Source organism: Rhinatrema bivittatum, chromosome 6 (genome assembly GCF_901001135.1).
Source record: "Rhinatrema bivittatum chromosome 6, aRhiBiv1.1, whole genome shotgun sequence".
In the NCBI taxonomy this organism is placed as follows: Eukaryota; Metazoa; Chordata; class Amphibia; order Gymnophiona; family Rhinatrematidae; genus Rhinatrema; species Rhinatrema bivittatum.
The window spans coordinates 261,843,928-261,865,291 of record NC_042620.1 but is presented as its reverse complement, the minus strand read 5'-3'; the positions used below and the strand labels follow the sequence as shown (position 1 = coordinate 261,865,291).

The 21,364-nt window shown below is 44.8% G+C and overlaps 1 protein-coding gene across 1 annotated transcript in view; it reads left to right on the top strand.

The window, feature by feature from the left end:
* TBX6 (T-box transcription factor 6) overlaps nucleotides 1-20,688 on the top strand; it is a 117,314-nt gene extending 96,626 nt beyond the window's left edge. The window contains exon 8 of the mRNA XM_029607004.1: nucleotides 19,802-20,688. Within this exon, the coding sequence (XP_029462864.1) occupies nucleotides 19,802-20,222 (421 nt within the window). The 3' untranslated portion in view covers nucleotides 20,223-20,688. The remainder of the gene's footprint in view (nucleotides 1-19,801) is intronic.
* The last annotated feature ends 676 nt before the right edge of the window (nucleotides 20,689-21,364 follow it).

The window sequence follows — 21,364 nt, the reverse complement described above, 5'->3', positions numbered from 1 at the left end:
CAATGAGAAGTAAATCTGTCCTAAACCTTCAGTCGGTAGTTGTGCCGAGGTGTCACTTAACTTCTGAAGTAAATTGTAAAGGTACTGGACCATCTGGAATTGATGGGCTGAGATTCTGCGGTGCAGCATTGCTGACTGGAAAAACTTATTGCAGTAGTGTCCAGTAATTTCAGCTCTTTGCCAGGGGGAGCACGGGAACGTGCTTTCACTTTTTTTTTTTGCCTTCAGGGCAGATTCTACAACTACAGATTCATGAAGTAGTTGGATCTTTTTATGTCCTGGGCAATCTTAAACTGTACATTTTAGGTCTATTTTTCTGGCAATTGGCAGCATGGAAAGATATGTCTTCCATACTTTAGCTTAAAGATATTGAAGTGCTTTATATATGGAGACCGAAAAGGCCCATTTAGATGCTTCCTCATATGTATTGTAATACTCCTGGGAAGTACTTCTTCTAACTGAAAGGGAATAGTCTGAAAGATGGCAGGATGAGATATGCTTTCTGATGGAATAGTACTCCTAGCTCGTTCCAGAAAATTCTCCGAGGGCATCCCTGTTGAATCCTCAAAAGATTGATAGGAAAAAGATCCTAATAATGACTGAGAGTCATTATAAGAGTCAGTGATTAAGAGCAGAGGCTTTTTTTTGGCAAAGGGCCTACCCCATGAGGAGATACAACTTTGAGATTTTCCTCTTTGAATATCCTGACCTTTCTGATATGATGGAATAGATTTAGATTCTAGTTGAACAGTGAATTTTAAAAAAGACAGGCTTCATAAGCAAAGGGGAGTCGATGCAATCTTTTTCATATAATTATGAACAGACTCCATCATTTCTGTATGAATGGATGGCATTGAAATGCAAAAGGTTGAGTGTACTGAAGAGGTATACGATTCTGAAACTAAAACCAATGGAATATGTTTTTCAGTGGTTGTTTTCAGTGCTGGACATCTTTGGTGCCAAGGTTTTCTGCACTGGGCTGCTCGCTGTTGATGGTGCTGGAGGTATTTGGCACTGATCTCTTCTGTGCCAGTACACTTTCAGCACAGTGATGCTTAAGAGCTTCTCAGCGCCAATGGTGAGCATTTCTTTCTCTCTTATGGTCAGTGCAGGAGTTTGCAGAATCATGGCTGCAGCGCCTAGGAGACTCTGACCTTTCTTTCCGTTGTGGTACTAGTCTCTCAGAGGAACTCTTTCCCTCCCTTTCCCTTCTGAAGGAGAGGATAGATGATACTTTAGCTTGAGTTCCCTGAAGGAGAGTGCTTGGGTGGACATTTTTCTGCATGCTGCACAATTAGCAATGTTGTGTGAAGGGCCCAAGCAGCAGGTATGGATATTGAGGAGGTTGAGGCTGGACATCTTGTGGCTGCATGTTGTACAGTATGAAGGCTTTTTCCCCTGACATGATTAACAGAAAGTGAGAGAAAAAAAAAAAGGAAAACTAATTCTAAAAATTCTAGAAGTCTAATTTCAATTATTTTTAGGAGACTCAGAAAAATTTAAAAACATCTGAAGAAAAAATGAAAAAAGAATGAAAGGAATTAAAATATTTGACAATTACCATGAGCAGTTGAGACAGCAAACCATGTTTTTTCACTTCAGTGGAAGAAAAAGGATGGAGGAGATTCATGTGGCGGCAGCAACATGGGAATACAAGTTCATGCTCAGAAAGATTTCTGAATCTGTCGGAGCTCTGAAAGGCCATGGTCTATGTCGGCATCATCGATGATGTCACCCACTTGTGTGGCTTGCTTTAGTCCTTGCTTGTCTATTGTGAAATGTATTAACCCTTTGTCAGGTCCAAAAAAGAATGAGATCAGAGAAAAAGATGACTTCACCAGAAAATACAAGTGAATTACATAATATATTGCAATGTTAGTGTGAAGAGGAAGAGATGGGGGCAGTTGATATTTTAGCATGATAAGAAGTTGACAGAAAGGCAGTAGCATTATTTCTGTAGAGTTAAAATGTTGAAGTCTCTATAAAGTGCTTTACTGCCAGATCCAAAGTGTTTGATCATTATATCTTCAAATGTCCCAAAATAGCAAGTTTGCTTACCATAAACGGTGTTTTCCATAGATAGCAGGATGAATTAGCTATGCTGTCTGGGACGTCCTCCAAGCAGCCCTGGGTGGAGTTTTCTCTCAAAGATCACAGAGCTTTGCCTCTGTGCGCCAGCGCAGCTCTTCCTGCGCAATACCGACTCTCCTCAATCTGTAACATAGTTTTCTTAGTCTCTTGATCACGTACAGGCTGCTGGGGAAGGTGGGCGGGTTAGCATGGCTAATTCATCCTGCTATCCACAGAAAACACCATTTACAGTAAGCAAACTTGCTTTTTTCCCCATCGATAAGAAGGCTGAATTAGCCATGCTATCTGGGAGCCCACAGCTTAGTGGCTTAGCCCGCAGTGTATGTCGTACACTGATATATTCGGAGTTGGGGGTACCCAACCCCTGCCAGTAGAATTCATCTGATATGCTCAACCTGCGCAGTCGTGGACAGCCTCAATTTCTTGCTGAGTGGTTTAACGCTGCGCTCCCAGCACTGTGCCCAAAGATGCTTGCTGGTCAAGACAGTATTGTGATGTGAAAGTATGCAGAGATGACCACGCAGCAGCTTTACAAATGTCCAGCACTGGTATCATGTGTAGATGAGCAATTGAAGCCACTACGACTTTGACCTGATGGGCCTTGACTGTGTTGGAGAGCTCTGCTAAGTGCTTTGAGTAACCAAAATAGATGCATTGTGCTATCCAGTTTAACAACATCATCTTTGTTACCAGTAGACCTGGCGATACTGGGTTGAAGGATAAAACAGTTGCGAGGTCCTATTCTCTGCGTGTATTCTTCACTTGTAGTAAGCCAAAGTCCTTTTGCAATCTAAGGTGTGAAGGAGCCTTTCCTTGTCATTAGCATGTGGCTTCGGGAAAAAGATTGGTAATGTAATGGCTTGGTTCAAATGAAATGCCAAGACTATCTTAGGCAAGAAGGAGGGATGAGTTCTAAAGGTAACTTTGTCATGGTGAAACTGTAAATAGGGAGGGTAGTGAACCAGGATCTGTAGTTCACTAACCCACCTTGATGAGGTTACTGCAACCAAAAACAACACCTTCCACGTCAGATATTTAATATGGCAACTGTCCAGGTATTCAAAAGGTGGGAACATGAGCTGCTCCAGTACCAAATTTATGTCCCAAGGGACCGGAGGCTTTGTCACAGGTGGTCTCAATTTCAGGATCCCTTTCATGAATTTGGTCACCAGAGGATAGTTTGAAATGGTTAGGCCATTGAATAAGTGATGATAGGCTCATATGGACTCTGACAGATGCTGTAGCCAACCCTGCCTGGTAGATTGTATTCAAGTAGTCCAGTAGAATTTCTGGGGAGCAGGAGAATGGGTCAACCCCCCTCTCACCACACCAGTCATATAACGCTGCCATTTGCCCTGATAGTTTTTCCTTGTGGAAGGCTTCCTAGCTGACACCAAGATATCTTGGATATCTGCTGACAACTGAAGGTGGTTTAATACTGTCCTTTCAATCTCTAAGTTGTGAGATGAAATGAGGAGTGCATGAGGTGCAGCAGCAAGTCTCCCTCCTGCGTTTGCAGATGCATGCTGTTTCCCAATGAGATAGGAGGATCGACAGATAGTCGAACTACATAGGCGTACCAAGGTTGTCTTGGCCACGCTGGAGCGGTAAGTATCAGGTCCGCTACATCTGCAATGCATTTTTGGATCATCCAGGTTATGAGTGGTATCAGGGGATAAGCGTAGTAAAGTCCCTCCTTCCACAGAATTACAAATGCATCCTGGGCGCATTGCTCCCAACATGAGCAAAAGGTGCGAGACTTCCAGTCGTATATTGTCGTGAAGAGGCCCATACACAGGAGTCCCCACATTGCAAAAAGATCGTTAGCAACCTCTTGGATGAGAGCCCATTCATCAGGGTGGAATATCCTGCTGAGTCTGTCTGCTTCTGTGTTTACAATCCCTGGGAGATAGGTCACTTGCAACAAAATGGAATGCACCTCCGCCTATTCCAGGATCAGGATCACTTCCCTGCAGAGTGTCCAGGAACCTGACCTTCCTTCCTTGTTTATGTAAAACATGGCCATCTGGTTGTCAATGTGCATCATTACGTTCCTTCCCTGCAGATGGTCTCTGAATGTGTGCAGGGCATTTTTTTTTTTATTGTTCACAACTCCAGGAGATTTACTTACCAGGCTCTCTCTGACGGGTTCCATACACCTCACATCTTTATGTACTCTAGATGAACTTCCCAGCCTCTTGTTGAAGCATCTGTGGTAAAGACTAATTCGTGTGCTGGGCTGTGGAATGGGGCTCCATAGAAAGGATCAGTGGGGACAACCACCAGGTGATATCCCGCTTCATTGCTCAGGTCAGTGTCACTTTTTTGAACAATGGCTGGGTGAACTGGGTCCTTTGTGTTTTTAGACCCCATTGTAAGTGGCACATATGCAGATGAGCGTGCGGCACCATGTATATAGCTGCCGTCATGTGGCCCAGAAGGGTTAAGATCTGGACCACATTTGGGCACAATTCTTCAACTGTATTGCTAAATTGTGCAAGTTCTGAGCTCATTCTTTTGGAAGGTAGGCCTTCCCTATGATGGTGATTATGGTGGCCCCTATGAACTGAAGAGTTTACATTAGATGAAGGCTGGATTTTTCATAGTTTATTGTGAAATCCAGCCCTTCTAAAAGGTCCATTGTGACTTGCAATTGTGTTCAGAGTGTGGTCTCTTCCAATGCCACCAGAAGGCAATCGTCCAGGTAAGGAAATAATTGGATTCCCTTCTTTCTCAAGTGGGCCACCACTACCGCTAGACATTTTGTGAAGATTCTGGGGGTGGACGAAAGTCCAAAGGGAAGAACCTTGTAATGGTAGTGCTGCTTATTCACTTGGAAGCACAGGTAACACCATGAAGAACGGTGCATAGGTATGTGGGAGGAAGCATCCTTGAGATCCAGTGAGCACATCCAATCGTTGGATTGCAGGAAGGGAAAAACTGATTTGAGAAATGTCATCTTGAACGTTTTCCTCCAAATAAATTTGTTGAGGTCCCTCAAATCTAAAATTGGGCAAAGATCCCCTGTTTTGTTGGGAATAAGGAAGTATTGGGAGTTGACCCCTTGTTGCATTTGCTTGGAGGTACTGCCTGAATCGTATGTTGTTGAAGTAGAGGGTCCAATTCCTTCTGTAATAGCTGTGCCTGCGTATGCTTTCACACTGAGGGCACCAGGTGCAGAAGAGAAAGGTTTGTTTTGAAGTTTATTTATTTATTTATTTATTTAAAGTTTTTCTATACCGGCATTCGCGATAAATATCGCATCATGTCGGTTCAGCCAGTAGTCCTTGTGGATGATGTTTAATACCCAATGGTATGATGTGATCGCCTCCCAAGAATTGTAGAATCTGGACAGCCTGGATCGCGGAAAGATTAAATGATTTCTTTGCTTTGGTGTTTACTGAAGAGGATGTTGGGGAGGTACCCATACTGGAGAAGGTTTTCATGGGTAATGATTCAGATGGACTGAATCAAATCACGGTGAACCTAGAAGATGTGGTAGACCTGATTGACAAACTGAAGAGTAGTAAATCACCTGGACCAGATGGTATACATCCCAGAGTTCTGAAGGAGCTAAAAAATGAAATTTCAGGCCTATTAGTAAAAATTTGTAACCTATCATTAAAATCATTCATTGTGCCTGAAGACTGGAGGATAGCAAATGTAATCCCAATATTTAAAAAGGGCTCCAGGGGCGATCCGGGAAAATACAGACCGGTTAGCCTGACTTCAGTGCCAGGAAAAATAGTGGAAAGTGTTCTAGACATCAAAATCACAGAACATATAGAAAGACATGGTTTAATGGAACAAAGTCAGCATGGCTTTACCCAAGGCAAGTCTTTCCTCACAAATCTGCTTCACTTTTTTGAAGGAGTTAATAAACATGTGGATAAAGGTGAACCGGTAGATGTAGTATACTTGGATTTTCAGAAAGCGTTTGACAAAGTTCCTCATGAGAGGCTTCTAGGAAAAGTAAAAAGTCATGGGATAGGTGGCGATGTCCTTTCGTGGATTGCAAACTGGCTAAAAGACAGGAAACAAAGAGTAGGATTAAATGGACAATTTTCTCAGAGGAAAGGAGTGGGCAGTGGAGTGCCTCAGGGATCTGTATTGGGACCCTTTTCAATATATTTATAAATGATCTTGAAAGAAATACGACGAGTGAGATAATCAAATTTGCAGATGATACAAAATTGTTCAGAGTAGTTAAATCACAAGCAGATTGTGATAAATTGCAGGAAGACCTTGTGAGACTGGAAAATTGGGCATCGAAATGGCAGATGAAATTTTATGTGGATAAGTGCAAGGTGATGCATATAGGGAAAAATAACCCAAGCTATAGTTACACAATGTTAGGTTCCATATTAGGTGCTACAACCCAAGAAAGAGATCTAGGCGTCATAGTGGATAACACATTGAAATCGTCGGTTCAATGTGCTGCAGCAGTCAAAAAAGCAAACAGAATGTTGGGAATTATTAGAAAGGGAATGGTGAATAAAACGGAAAATGTCATAATGCCTCTGTATTGCTCCATGGTGAGACCGCACCTTGAATACTGTGTACAATTCTGGTCACCGCATCTCAAAAAATATATAATTGCGATGGAGAAGGTACAGAGAAGGGCTACCAAAATGATAAGGGGAATGGAACAGCTCCCCTATGAGGAAAGACTAAAGAGGTTAGGACTTTTCAGCTTGGAGAAGAGACGGCTGAGGGGGGATGATAGAGGTGTTAAAATCATGAGAGGTCCAAAACGGGTAGATGTGAATCGGTTATTTACTCTTTCGGATAATAGAAAAACTAGGGGGCACTCCATGAAGTTAGCATGTGGCACATTTAAAACTAATTGGAGAAAGTTCTTTTTTACTCAACGCACAATTAAAATCTGGAATTTGTTGCCAGAGGATGTGGTTAGTGCAGTTAGTATAGCTGTGTTTAAAAAAGGATTGGATAAGTTCTTGGAGGGGAAGTCCATTACCTGCTATTAGTTAAGTTGACTTAGAAAATAGCCACTGCTATTACTAGCAACGGTAACATGGAATAGACTTAGTTTTTGGGTAATTGCCAGGTTCTTATGGCCTGGATTGGCCACTGTTGGAAACAGAATGCTGGGCTTGATGGACCCTTGGTCTGACCCAGTATGGCATGTTCTTATGTCTGCCCCCATGGTAACTGCAGCCAGTCCTTCCTCAAAAATCCTGTTGTGGTTTTGGGTTGCCACCCTGCTGTTGCCTTTGTTGACATTGGCCCCTTGCCCAATTTGTAGGTTGCATCGGTTGTGGTTGTGTCTGGGCTGCTGGTACGCTGGTGGATGATAAGGCATATATAGCTGGAAAGGGCGACTCTGATAGTAGAACTTTTTGAATGTTGGGTAATATCTTCTGGTTGAAGATGGCTGTTCTGCCAGGGAAGCTAGGGACAGAACTGCTATATTCTGCTCCTTAAGCTGTGATACAGTTTCCCTCAGCTTATCACCAAACAAGTTGTCTACTTTACAAGGGAGATCTGCTAATTTCTCATGCACATCCTCCCGCATGGCACTGGCACGTAGCCAGGCCATTCTACGGGCCACTATGGATCCCAACGATGTATGGGCTGATGTCTCGAATGCTTCATATACTGTTCACAGAAGGTGTCGCAAGCCCTCTTTGAGATACATAAAGGCCTGAGGCAGCACGTTGTCTGATGGTCCCAGGATAAAGTTCGGCTTTAGGGATTGTAAACACTCATATAGATATTGAGTGATATAGAATTGGTGTTGCTGGATTTTAGCACTCAACATCGCTGCCTGGAAAGTTCTTCTTCTGAAGTCATCCAGGTATCAGTTGTCCTTCCCAGGCGGGGTACTGGAGTGTAGCCACGACTTTTTAGATTTCTTTATGGCAGATTCTATGACTACCGAGGCATGAGGCAGTTGAACTGTGCTGTAGTCCAGGGATTTCCTCATTCTGAATTTCAAATCAGTTTTCCTGGACATTGCTGGTCCAGAAAAGGGAGATTCTCAAGCCTTGTCCATTACTGCATCCAGTACTGGGTGGGATGGTAAGGCTGTTGGTTCAGCTGGGACTTCGAAAATTTTCAGTATCCCCAAGACTTCTGATATGGGATCCAGTACCTTCCTAAATTTAAATTTTTAAAATTATCCCCACTTTTTCTATAAACTTTTGAGTAGGACAGGTACTCTAGGAGTGAAGATGGTTCAGGTGGTTCCTCTGGTGGGTGTGACGGAATTCCCTTAGAGGAGCCTGGTGAAGTTGGCAAGGAATCACCGGGTTCAGATGACTGGGGAGAAAATTGTAGTTGGGGGTTCGCCTCTTCGTCCTGAGGGCTGTGATCCTTGTGTGTTGGGGATAGTGAACCCTTTTCTTGCAAAAAAATTGTCAGACGGCTGGGCCAGGTGGTAAGATGACGATGCTTGAGCTCTCCAGAGATGTAAAGAAATTGCTCAGAATTTCAGAGATCTGCAATATGAAGCTAGACCCCTTCTATCCCTTTCTGTGGACCGTGGGTATGCCCCCATCATGTCTTTTGTTCTCCTTGAGCTTGACCCTTTTGTATGGTGGAGGCACTGCTGCTAGGAGGATCAAGGAATCTGGCCCTCTATCACACACTGTTGGAGTGTGGTCTTTGTGCGATATCTTGTGTCTCTTCGTTAGTGGCTGTTGTAACTGAGGCGAGCATGTCTTTCTCTTGGAGACAGATGACATGTCAGAATAAACACTTTGGGACGATCCTGAAGAATTTGATGATCAGTGGTTGTCCGAGAGTGGTTCCACATCTGAAAACCCCATCTCAAAGAGTTCCTCCAGTGAGAACACAATCTGAGAGTCCTGTGTTTTGGGGGAAGTCTTCTTCTGGGGAGGCCTGTGCTTCTGCATCGTTCTTTCCCGATGAGGGCTCATAGGCCTGTTGGCATGCATCGCCAATAGACACTTCGTAGTGGGTTCTTTTGTCATCTTCTTTTTAGGAAGCGCCTGCGTTGCTGGGAGTGGCGCTTGTGAGCTTCACTTTGGTGTGTCGTGCTTGCTCCTCAGTGCATTCTTGCATTGTGCGAGATCTTCCTTGCCCCATGTCAACCCCCCCTTGTGTCAGGCTTGCTTTGTTTTGACTTATGCGTCGATCCACATGGTACGACACTAGAGGTCGCTGGCAATGCTGTCTCTGCCTGTGTTTTTGTGATGTGGTCTCTTTGGGGCATGGGAGAGCTAGAGCGCTGGGGTGACTTGCACTGGCTGGCTCTACTTCTTTTTGCTTACAGGTGGCCCCAGGGAGGAGGGCCCTCCTGGCCTGCTCCACTCTTTGTGCCTTTGGCCCTGGGAACAAGTGCAAGGATAGTGCATTTGAACCTGTCTCTTCCTCACGCAGTCTGGCTACCTTCAAGGCCCGCTGTTTCTGAGCTCTGGGTGACATCCTCCTGCAGTCCCTGCAGGTGGACTGATCGTGCTCCGGGCCCAGGCAGAGATAGCAGTAGTTATGTCCATCCATGATGGACATAACTTTCCTACATTGACAATACTTGAAACCAGGAGGTTTCGGAGCCATGGTAGCACTTGTGTTTGTTTTTTTTTTTGTTTTTTTTTAATTCACTGAGCATGAGAGGGAGAAAAAGCTCCATGTGCAGCTAGCAGCGTGGAAGAAAAGTGACTGCGAGTCAATGTCATGCGGGAAGAGCCACACAGGCACCCACAGGCAAAGCTCTGTGATCTTAGAAAAGCTCTGCCCAGGGCCGCAGAGGACGTCCCAGACAGGATGGCTAATTCAGCCTGCTTATCGATGGGAAAGCAGAGTTGCTTACCTGTAACAGGGGTTCTCCCAGGACAGCAGGATGTAGTCCTCACATGTGGGTGACGTCACTGGACGGAGCCCTATCACGGAAAACTTTTCTGTTAAAGTTTCTAGAATTTTTGACTGGCACACTGAGCATGCCCAGCAAACCATAATCCCTGTAGCCACAGGGGTCTCCCTTCAGTCTTGTTTGTAGCAAAAGATGCGAGCGAAAAAATAAAATAATAAAATGTTTCGGCCCCAACTTCATGGGGTGGTGAGTGGGTTTCATGAGGACTACATCCTGCTGTCCTGGGAGAACACTTGTTACAGGTAAGCAACTCTGCTTTCTCCCAGGACAAGCAGGATGGTAGTCCTTACATGTGGGTGATTAGCAAGCTACAGGCTGACTCTTATTTGATTGGACCAACAGCATACAATTTGTGCACAGGCACAACAACTGGCGTACTGTTGGGAAAAATGAGGCAGCCTGAATATCACAGCAGATTGGATGTGGAAGGAGTTGGGATTATACTGGAAATAAGTTATTGAAGACGGATTGGCCAAAGGCAGAGTCTTGATGTCCTTCCTTGTCCAGGCAGTAATGTGCTGCAAATGTGTGAAGAGAGCTCCATATTGCAGCTTTGCAGATCTCAGCAATTGGTACTGAACGATAGTGTGCTACTGAGGTTGCCATGGCTCTTACTGAGTGCGCCTTCACTCGTCCCTGGAGAGGAAGGCCTGCTTTTTCATAGCAGAATTCGATACAGTCTGCTAGCCAGTTGGAGAGAGTTTGTTTGCCCACTGCAACTCCTAGTCTGTTTTTGTCAAAAGAAACAAAGAGTTGGGTGGATTTCCTATGGACTGCAGTGCGGTCTAGGTAAAATGCAAGTGCACGTTTACAATCCAAGGTATGTAAAATTCTCTCACCCTAGTGAGAGTGAGGTCTTAGGAAAAAGGTGGGCAGGACTATAGACTGATTCAAGTGGAAGTCAGTAACCACCTTGGGAAGGAATTTAGGGTGAGTATGTAGGACCACTCGGTCATGTAGGAACCTGGTATAGGGCGAGTATGTGACAAGTGCTTGTAACTCACTAACCCTTCGAGCAGATGTAACGGCTACTAGAAAGAGAACTTTCCATGTAAGAAATTTAATATCGCAGGAGTGCAAAGACTCAAACGGGGAGCGCATGAGCCTTGTAAGTACTACATTTAGGTCCCATTCAGTGACTGGTGGCCGCAGAGGGGGCTTAAGTTGTAGTAGGCCCCTCATAAACCTACTCACAAGGGGTTGCACTGTTACCGGGACATCCCCAACTCCTTTGTGGTATGCTGAGATGGCACAGGTGTACCCTCACCAAAGAAGTCTGGAGACCAGAGTCTGAAAGGTGCAAGAGATAGTCTAATAGAGATGGCGTGGGGCAGGAAAAGGGGTCGATACCTTTTTGCATGCACCATATGGTAAATCTATTCCACTTAGAACAATAGGATTTTCGTGTGGAAGGCTTTCATGAGGCTACAAGCACTTGAGAGACATCAGTTGAAAGGTTGAGCGGTTGGAGGATCAAGCTTTCAACATCCAGGCTGTGAGGGATAGGGTCTGAAGGTTCGGATGGAGTAACATGCCTTGGTTCTGAGTTATGAGAGTGGGCGCTGTGCCCAGGCGAATGGGTTCTCTGATCGAGAGGTCGAGAAGCATGGGAAACCATACTTGTCAAGGCCAATATGGGGCTATGAGTATCATTGACCTTTTGTCCTGTTCACGAGAGTTTTGGCTATCAGCAGTATTGGGGGATACACGTATAGGAGGCCTGTGTTTCAGGGGCGAGCAAAGGCATCCATGGTTAACTTATTTTGTTGCCTGTGCAGGGAGCAGAATCTGTCCACTTTGTGATTCAGTTCAGATGCAAAGAGGTCTATTGGTTGACCCCAGCATTGGAAGATTCTAGTCGTTACCACAGGATTCAGAGACCACTCATGGGGATGGAACTGTCGACTGAGGCGATCTGCTACTACGTTCTGTATGCCTGCCAGATAAGTGGCCCAGAGATGCATGGAGTGTGCAAGGGCTCAGGCCCAGATCTGCACGGCTTCTTGGCAGAGGAGATAAAAGCCTGTGCCACCCTGCTTGTTCAAGTACCTATGGCAACTGTGTTGTCTGTTTGTATGAGAACAGTCTTGTGTGAAAGGCAGTCCTTGAATGCATAGAGAGCATAACATATAGTCCGAAGCTCTAGGAAGTTGATCTGAAACATTGCTTCGAGCTGTGTCCAAGTACCTTGGGTTTGAAGATTGTTCACATGAGCTCCCCAACCCAAGTTGAATGCATCTGTGGTTAAAGTTACTTGCGGATCTGGTTGCTGGAAGGGTAGACCTGTTAGCAAGTTGACTTTGTTTGTCCACCAGAGAAGCGATAATCGCAGCTGGTGGGTTACTTGAATCTGGGATGAAAGCGGTTGAGTGGCTTGGAGCCACTGAGATTTCAAAGTCCATTGAGTGATTCTCATGGCCAGCCTGGCCATAGGAGTGATGTAGACCATGGAAGCCATGTGGCCCAGCAACGTTAGGAATTGATGGGCTGAGGCTGTTTTCTTTGTACACAGAGGTCAATGGGCAGGAAGGCCTTTGCGACTGTGGTATCTAGATCTGCTCCGATGAAAGTAAGGAGGTGAGATGGAGTCAGGTGGGATTTTTGGTAGTTTATGAGAAATCCCAACGAGTGTAGCAGATTGATAGTGAGATTGAGAGCATCGAGAGCTCCTTGCTTGGAATGGCTTTTGATCAGCCAGTCGTCCAGGTAAGGAAACACGTGTATGCTTTTCTTTGCGTAGATGGGCCGCAGCCACTGCTAAGCACTTTGTAAATACACGGGATGCCAAGGCAAGTCTGAAAGGCAGAACCCGGTACTTATAATGTTGATGTCCCACTAGGAAACGCAGGTATTTGCGGTGATGTGGGGATATTGGAATGTGAGCGTAAGCGTCTTGAAGATCCAGAGAACAAAGGCAATCTCCATTTTGCAGAAGGGGAAGCATGGTGCCCAGGGACACCATCCTGAATTTTTCTTTTTGTAGAAATTTGTTGAGATTGCGGAGGTCTAGGATGGGGCGGAGGCCGCCTAATTTCTTTGTAATGAGAAAATAGCGGGAGTAGAATCCTCTGCCCTGCTGTGTCCAGGGAACGGCTTCCACAGCTCTGGCGCCCAGAAGGGTGGAGAGTTCTAACTCTAGAAGGGTTGTGTGATCTTTTTGCATCCACAGTGGATTGGGTGGTGAATCCACGGGTACCATGAGGACGTTTAGATGGTATCCCTGGGTTATGATGGATATAACCCAGAAGGAGTGGAGAGAATGAGACGGGATCTAAGGAAACTGGAAGAGTGGTCGAAGATATGGCAGCTAAAATTCAACGCCAAGAAGTGCAGAGTCATGCATATGGGATATGTAAATCCGAAAGAACTACATTCGATGGGGGGAGAAGGGCTGATGTGCACGGAACAGGAGAGAGACCTGGGGGTGATAGTGTCTAATGATCTGAAGTTGGCGAAACAATGTAACAAGGCGATAGCTAAAGCCAGACGAATGCTGGGCTGCATAGAGAGAGGAATATATAGTAAGAAAAGGCATGTGATTATCCCCTTGTATAGGTCCTTGGTGAGGCCTCACCTGGAGTACTGTGTTCAGTGGAGACCGTATCTCAGAAGGGACAGAGACAGGATGGAGGTGGGACAGAGAAGGGCGACCAAAAAGGTGGAGGGTCTTCATCAAATGACTTATGAGGGGATATTGAAGAATCTAAATATGTACACCCTGGAGGAAAAGAGGAGCAGAGGTGATATGATACAGACTTTCAGATACTTGAAAGGTTTTAATGATCCAAAGACAACGACAAACCTTTTCCGTTGCAAAAAAATCAGCAGAACCAGGGGTCTCGATTTAAAACTCCAGGGAGGAAGACTCAGAACCAATGTCAGGAAGTATTTCTTCACAGAGAGGGTGGTGGATGCCTGGAACGCCCTTCCGGAGGAAGTGGTGAAGACCAAAACTGTGAAGGATTTCAAAGAGGCGTGGATCCATAAAGTATAGAGGATGTGAATGAAGTGAAGAGGTATGGGGTGGCTTGCGGGAATGACGGCTACTACCTGGAGATTAATATCCTAATTAAATAAACATACACACGGTTAATGCGACTCCAACATTGCTCTGTGCTTCAACGGCAAGAGGAAATGGAAAAAAAAGGATTTGCATCCACAAAAAAGCAGGGGAGTAGCTTGCTTGATACGGCGGTTACTACCCCAAACCAAATTAGCCTGATACTTCACTTTCAATGATATCCAGCATAGTTCTCTGCTTCAACGGCAGGGGGAATGATGAAAAGATGATTTATATTCAGACAACAACCAACAAGGACTGAGTTGTACAGGCTGGATAAACATGCGTGGGAGTAGCTTGCTATGATGGCGGTTACTACCCTAAACAATTAGCTAGATACTTCACTTAGATGCAGCTCCAGCACTGCTAACTACATCGATGGCGGGGGTGGAAGGGAAATAGATTGATGGCGGGGTGGAAGGGAAATAGATTGATGGCGGGGGTGGAAGGGATGGCGGGGTGGAAAGGAAATAGAACAAAAAGTCACTTACAAGGGACAAGAGAAAAAGATAAGTATGGGAAAAAAAAGTGAAAGCTTGCTGGGCAGACCGAATGGTCTTCTTCTGCCGTCATTTCTATGGTCTGTGGTAATCCTGAGCCAGTTGGTTATGAAGTGGTGAATGTGACCTCCTACTGTCAAATCTGGTTTTGGATTCATGGAGTGGCTGCTGTTCTCTGGATAGATTTCAAAATCCAGAGGCTTGGCCTGTTTGCGGTAGTGGCTGAGGCCTGGATGGCTTAGGCTGTCGAAGATGTCCTCTCTGAGATGGCTTGGTTGGCCTCACTCGAGATGTAGGTGGGTAGTATCTGCATGGGCAATAAAATGGTTTTCTAGGATCCCTTCTCGTGGGTCTTCTTGCAGAGGAAGGGCCCTCAGTAGTAATCATTGAAAATTGACGCAGAGTCTCATTATGGTCTTTTAGTTAAGCCACTGCGTCCTGTATCTTGTCGCCGAATAGGTTGTCACCGGTACATGGCAAATTAGAGAGTTTGTCTTGGACTTCATGTCTCAAGTCAGATGCTTTCAGCCAGGCCCACTCCTGGCGCTGATTCCTGTTGCTGACAAGCGAGAAGCAGTTTCAAAGGAGTTGTAAGCAGCCTGAACCTCATGTTTCCCAGCCTCAAGGCCTTTCTGTAGTATGGCGTTGAGACTATCTTGTTGTTGTTGGGGGAGAGAGTCAGCTATTCCCTGAACCTGCTTCCAGAGATTCCTTTGATATTGTGTCATGTAAAGTTGGTATGCAGCTATGCGTGACACTAGCATAGAGCCCTGAAACATCTTGCGACCCAAAATATCCAGGAATTTTTGGTCTTTGCCAGGAGGTGTTGAAGAGTGAGGGCGGAGTTGCCTGGCCTTTTTCTGTGAGGATTCAACTACCGATGACTGATGGGGTAGTTGTGGCTTTTGGAATCCAGGAATATGTTGGACCAGATAAGTTGCATCTGTCCTCCTATTCACTGGTTGGACAGTACAAGGATGCTCCCAGAGACTATGTTGGAGATCCACGAGCACCTCGTGGACAGGGATAGCCATAACTTCCTTTGGAGCATCAACAAATTGGAGAACTTCCAATGTTTTATGGCATGTGTCCTCCTCTGTAATCAGGTCAAAGGGGATTGTCTCTGACATTTCCTTTACAAAATTTGCAAAGGAGAGGTCTTCTGGGGGAGATTTTCTCCTTTCTTCCTCCGGAGATGGTTCTGATAAGATTTCCTCCATGGATGTATCGGTGTCCACATCTTCCCATGTGTCAGAAAAGGTCTCTAGCCAAGTTCCTGAAGGAGTGAAGAAGGTTGATACTGTAGGACGTGTTGGCATCGATGGATCCTTCGATGGCCTGGATGGAAGATGAGGTGGCACAGATGTGAATTTCGGCGGCACCGAAAGCATCGAGGGGAAATGTGGGCATCTCGGTCCCGAGAGCCACGATGGACTAGGCATCAGATCCGGCATCGGTGGAATCAGTGTTGAGAGAGGACTGGAGTCCATGCCTTTGTCTTCTGAGGACCCCGGAATAGGTATCGGGGTTTTCAGAGACTTTGCGGGTTGCTTTGGCATCGATGGCCTAGGTTGTGTTGGAAGGGCACCGATGAGAGTATCCAGTCGGTTTAGCAGCGGTGTAAACATCGATGGCTCCGATGTCGGTATGGGGGCCAGCATCAATGGCTGTAAGTCTGGGAGAGCATTGAGCACTGCCTGGCGGATGAGACCATCCAGTTCCTCCCTGAAAGCTGGTGTAGATATCACAGCTACAGGGGGAGACAGGCTAGGTGCTACTGGCACCTCCACAGGAATTTGTGGGGGCTCAGTACCCGGCACCAATATCAGTGGGGATCGCCTTGATTTCTCGGGTAGAGAGGGGGTTGGAGGCTCCTCTACCCGTGTCCTCTTCGCAATTGGCTCGATAGCCATCGAGGCCGATGCGGTGTTGGTGCCGGCACTGGGAGTAGACTCACATCGGTGCCGGTGCTTCCCTCGGTGCTCAGTCCGGTCTTTCTCCAGCACAGAGGAAGACGATGCGGATGGAGTTGGTGATGGATGGTCACCGCTGCCCTGGTGCTCCCGGCACGGTTTGATGACAAGTTTCTTCAATGCTCCTGCAGGTGATGACTGGGTGGACGTCGATGGAGTCAATCTGATTTTAAAAAGGGACTACATCTTGTCGAGGTGAGCCCACCTACCCTTCGGGGTCATCTGGGCACAACTTGGGCAGTGAGATACATGGTGTGAAGAGCCGAGGCACAGCACACAGACATCATGTGGGTTGGTAATCGAGATTGTACGGGGACACTTTGGGCATTTTCTAAAACCTGTAGCCATGGTAGAAAAAGGGGAGGCCCAAAAACGATCGACGGCCTGAGGACACCGAAAAAAGGGGGAAGCAGGAATTGACTGAAGACGGGAGAATTCACTCACCAAGCGATGAAAATTGGTGTCGCGATGGGAGACCTGTGTGAGGGAAGTTTTTGTAGAAGTAAACTTCAAGTATTCTGTGAGGAAAAGTTTTGTGAGAAAATCTCACAGAGCTCCTAACCGCGAGGCAAACTGCATCAAGGAAAAAAAGAGATTGAAGGGAAACCCCTGTGGCTACAGGGATTATGGCATGCTGGGCATGCTCAGTGTGCCAGTCAAAAGTTCTAGAAACTTTGATAGAAACATTTTCCATGATAGGGCTCCATCCAGTGATGTCACCCACATGTGAGGTCTACCATCCTGCTTGTCCTGGGAGAAAAATAATATAAACATCTCCATCATCAACTTATGTAAATATTATTACATGTTAAAAAAAATCAATATAATTTTTAAAATAAATATATTTAAGAAAACAAGGATAAAAGGAATGGGTGGGGGAGAAAGAGAAGCAAGCTTGTAACATTATTGGCATCTTCTCACACAGACATTTATTCATGTCTCCTCCAGAAGGATGACCAAATCTTGTTAAATACAAGCAGCTTATATTCTTATAGATTGTGTATAATAAGAGGCTATTTTTGATATTTGATAGCATGTGGTCACTTTAAGAAGTAAAGTGGTATTCCAGTGTCTCAGGACACTCACTAAAGCTGATAGCCATCTTTGTTTATACTTATATTTACTACTAGCAAAATTACAAAACAGAGCTGTTCTAAGGTGTTTGTAGGATGGTTATTGTCAAGGTAGTATTCATCTCCAGCCATACTTTCTTCCAGATGCATTGGAGTTTTTCATAGCAAGTAAGGAGGATGGAACCCTTACCCATCTACGCTGGAGCTAAGTCCTGCTATGAAGTCTTTCTGGGGTCCAATAGAATAGGGCCAATTCTGTAAAGTGCGCTCGGCCGTGCGCACTGTTCAACATGAGTTTGGCCACGAGTTTTCGAGGGGCGTCTATTACCCCTTATACTGTAAGGGGTTTAGCGCCTTGAAAATGCACTGCCAAACCTCCTGAAAACTAATAGCGCTCATCACATGCAAATGTTTATTGATGAGGCTATTAGTCATCAGCATTCTGTAAGTAAAATGTGCGGCCAATCTCCACATTTAATGTTCATAAATTAACGCCTGCCCAAGGGCAGGCGTTAATTTATGAGCATCCCAGAAAAGTGTACAGAAAGCAGTAAGTACTGCTTTTCTGTACAACCTCTGACTTAATATCCTAGCGATTTAAGCCGGAGGAAACAAAAATGTAAAAAGAAAATTTAAAAAAATGTGCCGGCCAGTCCCGTTAGGATAACAGGTACTCAATTTTACTGGCGTTCGTTTTCCTAACCGATCACTGTCAGCGGGTTCGGAAAATCGACCCTCATAAAATTGAGCATTGGTTTCCTGAACCCGCTGACAGATCCACCTCTCCTGGGCCAAGGATGTGCTAGGGGCACATAATCATCCCTAACACCTCCTTTTAGTGCAACCCCTCATTTAAATATAGGATTGAGCACCCGTAGTCCCACGATCTTTTCTGTATCGGGCTGAATCTGTACAATACCTTGAATTAGATCAACTTTGCTTTGGCTTCTCCACCATTTTCTTGGTGACTGGCCATAATAAGATCCCTGCATGTATTTGATATAGTTTCTTAAACTTCCTCTTTCCATTGAAATTTCACTTTTAGGTGTAAGTTGTCAGGAAATGAAATTTCTAAAAATATATTCTAGAAACATATGCTGTATGCTAGTATTTTCCTACACTGCTTTTGTAGCGAAATTCACCTAATGGCTTGGAACTGAACTGCAAGTACTTGCTCAAAATACCAGTTGTAAATACTTAATCAAATGATGAGACTGAAAATGAAATCATGTACTTCAGCAAATGAATGAAAATTGCCAACTTGGTGAAATGGTTGAGACATACTATACAATTATGCCCATTCTTGCCCACAATTTTTATTTCACAATTGTCCTAGTTTTGTTACTGGAAAGTTTTATTACTCGTCTTTACTATCCAATGAGTTCTAATCCAGGATTCTTTATTGTATCTAAGAACTGGACCTTCTTATTTACATTTTACATCACCTTATGCACTGCTGCTGCTACCTTCTCCAGCTGCATCCACATTCGGCCATCTTCCTTTTCTGTGAATGCAAGCTTGAGGCTCTAGCCAAGATGTAGCTATTTTTTACCACATTGCTCCCCTTATAAAGTTCAAAGCTGGTCTTTATTCTTTTTAAGGAACAGTGACAGCACTAGTAATGGGACCATTCTCAATACATAATTTAATTTGTGTGCCATCCTTATTTTAACATTTTGACTTTTACCCCATAAGAGTAGTTACAGCTTTTGCAAAATAGAAAATGTATTGTGCAAGCACCAGGATACATATGATTTACCACAGAATAATACAATTCTATTTTTATTTTTTTTAGCATTTGCACTTTTCTCCAGTGTTGCATACAGCAGTGCTGGAGAGTTTAACCTCTAATTCCTGGAGGATAGGCAATCCTAGGGCCCAGTGCTGTTCCACATATCCTTCACCACAGACACTCCATAGACCCTAGCGTCCCACTACTGCTATATATCTTCCTTGGCCCTCCTATACTGTTGATTCTAGAGACCTTAAACATTTATAGAAAACCTTTTGATAAATGGTATAAATCCCATATGAACCCAGTCAGCCATTTAAATTCTCATCTATAGATTGTAATTTCCCATCCACTATTACTCCTCCCCATGGGATCTTGAGTGAATCATTTAAACTCCCCCCATACCATAGGCTTCAAAGTAATGGGGGTAAGCTGCTCATAACAGGAACTATACAGGAAAGCAGACACCGGCATTGTGCTTGATAACTAAAGGCTGTTTCTCTTTTCTTCCCCACAGCCCATCTGCAGCACCTCCTGGCCACCTCAATATGAAGCAGGCCGGTGGAGAGAATTACCCACCCAGTATCCCCTATCACAGGTTCAGCGCCTCGCTAGCACCAGCAGCCCATCCTTGTGCTGATATACCAACTGGGGGCAATGGCTTCAAACCCCCACCTGCACCTTCACACTGTGGCCTGGACCTGAATTTCCCAACTCCAGGAGCCGACCTCCTCTCCACTGGCTATGAGAGTCCACTGGCCCAGCGCCCTGCTTACCCCGCCAGTCCAGTCACCCCTGACTTGCGTTTCCCAGCCTTCCTGCAGAGCTCCTGTGCCAAACTTGGCCTTACGTACCCTGCAGCAGCAGCAGCACTGTCCCGTGCATACAGTGCTCAGTCCACCGGCACCTACCTGGATACAAACAAAACATTTTACTGAATGGAAACCACACATAGGGATTGCAAGTACCAGAATGCATCAGGACAGAAGTTAAAGGATAGGAAAAGGTCACGCCACGCCATCCTGTTTCTGCAAGACAATAATGCCGCACTGATCTGTATTTCTGTAGCAAGGAGAAATCACATCCCTTTTGTTTTACAGGTTTGGGTTTTTTTATATTTCTTATTTTTCATGTTCTGTCCTTCCTCAGTGCCCTTTTATTTATGAAAACCATCTTATGTAAATCGCCAAAACCAAAATAAATATAAAAATAGAGAAAAGGTAAGACGCTTTTTTAAAGCCGTTTTTACTTTTCTTCTCAGCCTCCTTGTTCCTGTAGCAAATACAGGACAATCTTTACCCACCCCAGAGAGCAACAGATTCCCCTTCTTTCCTGAAATTGTTTTTGAAGAGAAGACTATTGAAGATTTGTGGTATTTTAAATAAAGCTCCCAAACACTTTTCACACATTTCTCAACTGCATTGTATATTTTCCAGGTATTTTTTTGGTACTTGGAATAGATCAAATGTTACACATTAAGGACAGGACTTTTATCCAGTTCAAGTCCTGGGTTGGGCTTCTGTACTTAGTAATAGCAGCCCCTGAGGGAAAAGTCATCCCTGCCATTGAACAGTGACGCTTACTGGCTGATTGCACATTTGGGCCAGAGTGCAGAGGGAATAACCCCTGCATAGCCAAGAACGAAGATTCAAGCACAGTAGCTTCAATAGGGGCTAGTTTTTATTGAGTGGATGACCTCAAGAGCAGAAGGCAATTGCTGGGACCAAAAAAAAGAGAATGTCTTTTGCAGAAGGAAGAGCTTTCACAAACATATTTTGTCTAGTTTACAGTAGCTATAGAAAGTCAACATCCTCTTCCAAAATATTCACCTTTTGTTGCTTTATAGCCTGGAAATAAAATGCACTAAAAGTGGTTGTTCCTTACATCCACACATCCTACCCCCACAGCTACCAAGTGAAAAATATATTCCAGAATTCCTTAGAAAATGAAGTAGAAATAAAAATATGGAATAGCTTGGTTGGTTAAATATTCACCCACCTTGTACTGCTGTAGCAATTTTAAATACTTAAACCTCTGGTGTAACCAATCACTCAAAAGCACACAAAAAGTGAACTGGCCA